Here is a 3,887-nt window from a genome sequence, read left to right as displayed (position 1 = left end):
AAAAACAGGGCCTTCCACTGTCGACACACCTTATGCCAATAGTGTGTTTTATGGCTGCACAGCTTCCTCAACGCTCTCAGTGCCAAACAGCTGAAAGAACAGAGCCATAAGGGTCCAAAACAAAGATTTTGCTGCTGCACTGAGTTATGGACAGGTTTTTCCACTGGTCCGACCCAGTGGACGGGCACCACGGGTTGAATGCAGGCTGCCCAGCTCCTCGTGCAACCGGCAGGGCTCAGCTGACCTGCCATGAAGGGGTCTTGAAATGTGAATAAACAAAGTCAGGAGAAGTGCCTGTATTTGGTGAAATTGAACCCCCTTATGGAGAAGAAAATAAGGATCAGGTATGAGTACAAGACATTAATTAGTATCACCATATGATTCTTACTCATTTTGGCTTGAATGGCAGGATCAATTCCCTACCCTTCAGGAACAGCCAAAGCAAAGCTGAAATACATAGAAATAATTTTCCTTTCCTTTTTACCTACACTTTTTTGGTCCTGTTCAGCCCACCCAATTTTCTCAGTTTCAGGTGTGATCTGTTAACAGTCAGTGTCTGCCTGTACTCCAGGCTTCAGCTCAGGAGAAAGCACCTAGCAAACCCAACAGTGTTTTCCCTTCACAGCAAAAGAAAAAAAAGATATTTAAATTTTAGAGTAAACAAAACTGTTCAAATTCAGGTTTGCTCTGAAAACAGATTTTGTACTGTACTTTTTCACTTCTGTACCTAAGTCCTCAGTATTTCTTGCTAACTAGTAATTAGTGAAGCTATTTCAATTCCTGCACTATCTGACTCAAGAATCGTTACTGCCTGCTAAGATCCTCAGCCTTACCTCTTGCAGCTGGAGCAGAGGAAGATGAGGAAGGTGAGGAACAAGAGTGTTGTCATGGCTGCCAAACTTCCCCACAGGATGACGTGGATCTGTCCACTGCCTAAGAAACCACCCTCTGGCCCCATGGTACTAGCAGAAGCTGGCGTCACTTGGGGATGTCGAGGTTATTCTTTGGAGAAGGCTGGCATCTGTGCTGTGTGCACCTTCTGCTTCTGCAGAAAGAAAAACACCATTAGAGGTTAACATAGGTTTTGAAGATAATGAATCTGACAGCTAAAAATCTGTCAGGAGAGATTTTTACACCCAGATCTTGCAAAAAAACCCCAGTTTCAAGTACAAGCCAAGCAGTCAAAGAGATTTTCAGCTACACTTCTGATGGTGACATAGAACAAACCTTGTCAAATATTAATGCAAGCTGTTACCTATCTACAATCTCAACATGAATAAAGGTAGTACCGTATTTCTGTACTTGCATTTTGAGGAAAATTTAGAAATCCACTTTGAGGGACAGAGTAGTCTATTTTGCGGTGATATTTGTTAACTTCGGTGGAAGAGTGAGCTTCAAAAACCAATTACAACTTCTGCAAAGCTAACAAGTGAAAAAGAGAGTTGCAGCAGGCGTTCACCTCCTTCTCTCTCAACATGTCCTGCCTCCACGTCACTCGGTGCTTAAAGTACAGTGACAAACACACTAGGTAAGTCTCTGAAAGGAATACCACAAAAACCTTTCTCACAGCGGATCAGACCTAATCTTATTTCTGTGTGAAATGCTTATTTTCTTAATAGGATGTCTGGAGAGTAATAATACTGAACTTTCTTTTTTGGCTTCTCCCCACCTCAGTCTAAGGAAACGACTAATGAGAAAAATAGACAGAGTGGATTTTAGGAACTTGAATAAACACAGATTTTGCTGCAGCACAGCAGCTCCTGGAGAAACATCCTGGGTAAATGGTACTTCTGATATGTAAGTTCTGGTATACAATATATTCTAAAATTTTATACATATTTTTAATGTAATACATTGTTGACATGGCAAAATTAAAGAGGCATCTTTCATTCTGCACTGCTGAAGATACCAATTTCTCTGTAATTTAGGAACAGGTTATGCAAAGTCTATTTACAGGCTTTCAGCCAGACTTCAAGATTGACAAACACTGAAAGAAAACACAATGGCTACGAAATGAGCAGTTATCTTTTAAGAATGAAAAAGTAGCAGAAACGTAAGACTGAATAATGTCTAAAGCCGCTAAGACTTTCTTCAATTTTATACATATATTTTCATAGATATATTTTTATGTATGAAATATATATGTGCATATGTATTTTTTTCTTTGCAGCAGAAGCACCCTTTGTAATACCAAATTCAATTAGGTACTAATATCCGTATCAAAAAACACCACATCACCATTTTGTTATTAAATTCTTACGAGAAAAATTATTAATTTCCAGAAAAAGGCCAATCATATCAAAGGAAATCTGGTGAGTCAGCAGGAGAAACTTAACAACTAAGCTATGCGACTGGGTAGCTCTTACAGGTAACATTTCTGTTCCTACATAAAATGGGCTCATTGGTTTCTACCATGCAGGATCAGACTTCTGGACACCTTCCAAGAAGAACCAATTCTTACTAATTTATCCATTGTGGATAAAAGTATTTTTTTCTTTTAGATATTAATGGCATTGCAGTAACTTGAAACAGGAAGAAACAAACAGAAGATGAAAAAAGTTGCTGATCTTGGAAAGATAGGCTTCAAAGCGTAGTTAAATATTTCTAGTTTGGCCAAGTTATAAGCAAGCCAGATAATCTGTAACTTTTCCAAACCCATAAATACACAGGATGGGAAGAGTAGGTGTCGCCCACCTTGTCAAGGCAAGGCTCAGATATGTCTTACTGGTAGCCTTGAGCCCAAGGCTACCAGTGACCAAAGAGTCATTGCTCTCTGGGGATGACTACTGCTGAACAATGTGTCTCTGTGGTTATCTTGGTAGAGCCTGAAAAATTAAACATTTAAAAGCAATGACAAACCACTCTAAAAATGATGTATATTGCAGATGTGAATCTGATACAGCCCTGTCTCATTCCTATTTTAAAGCAAAACTCAGGTTATTTCTACACTGAGTCATAGTCACATCACTGACTGTGAAATGGAGAGACCTTAAGAGAAGTTGAATCAGATTTAGTCAGGAGAAAACTTGGTGTAATGCCTGAAAAGACCTCTCTGATGAGGTGCAAGGGCACCGTGCACTGGGATGGATTCCCGTAGAGGTAACGGACTATTCTCATTTAGAAAACACTACAAAGCACGCTGCACTGGCTGCCTTAACTAGCTCCAAACCTTTGTTAAGTGTTTTGAATAGAAACTATTTTTCTTTTCAACGTTCATTTTTTATGAATTTTCAAAGACATTTTCTGCTCTGTTAAAGCTTTTAAAAATTCTTAAAAGATCTTTTGCCTTCTCTTTTCCCATCCTTTTGCCTTTTAAGAAATACTAATTTCCTTCCTTCCTTGGAAAAAAAAGGATGAAATGAAAATGAAATGTGCAAAAAATTAAAACTGAATCAAATCTTTTTTTTCAGCATTTTTGTTGCCTTTTCATCCTTAATTTTCCCAAGAAATGTTTGGTTGTTTTTTTTTGTTTGTTTGTTTGGGGTTTTTTTCAAAATATTGGGCAAAGAAAAACATAAGAAAAAGAATATAGATTTCAAAATATTTTTCTTTTTTCTTAAAACAGAATCACGTGTTTATTTTTTTTAAAGCAGACACAAAGTTGTCTTGAAAGATATAATCTAAATTATGGCTACTTTTAAGTTCACAATTTCATACCTACTCTAAAGAACAATACCACACTCCTCTCAGAAGACTAAGCAATGTACCAAGAGCCAATACAGCAGGAGAAGTTATTCTTTTATTCTATGCATATATTCTTAAGGCTGCTGGCCTTTAAATAAAGATATTTGAGCTAAGGAAAGCTAAGGATGCATGGGGAGCAGCCCCATGGAACAGCTGCATCTTTGAAGACTTCAGTACAGAGTTAGGAAGTGTTGAGATAAGCA

General features: G+C 38.0%; 1 protein-coding gene across 1 annotated transcript in view; it reads right to left on the bottom strand.

Annotated features, from left to right (window-relative positions):
• Positions 1–1,019, bottom strand: part of PAG1 (phosphoprotein membrane anchor with glycosphingolipid microdomains 1) — a 15,427-nt gene extending 14,408 nt beyond the window's left edge. Inside the window, exon 1 of the mRNA XM_010172058.2 lies at positions 834–1,019. Within this exon, the coding sequence (XP_010170360.1) occupies positions 834–958 (125 nt within the window). The 5' untranslated portion in view covers positions 959–1,019. The remainder of the gene's footprint in view (positions 1–833) is intronic.
• Positions 1,020–3,887: the final 2,868 nt, after the last annotated feature.

The sequence above is a fragment of the Antrostomus carolinensis genome, unplaced genomic scaffold (assembly GCF_000700745.2).
Source record: "Antrostomus carolinensis isolate BGI_N321 unplaced genomic scaffold, ASM70074v2 scaffold7327, whole genome shotgun sequence".
Classification (NCBI taxonomy): Eukaryota; Metazoa; Chordata; class Aves; order Caprimulgiformes; family Caprimulgidae; genus Antrostomus; species Antrostomus carolinensis.
Note: the sequence above shows the minus strand (reverse complement) of the source record. Positions and strands in the feature narration are given on the sequence as shown.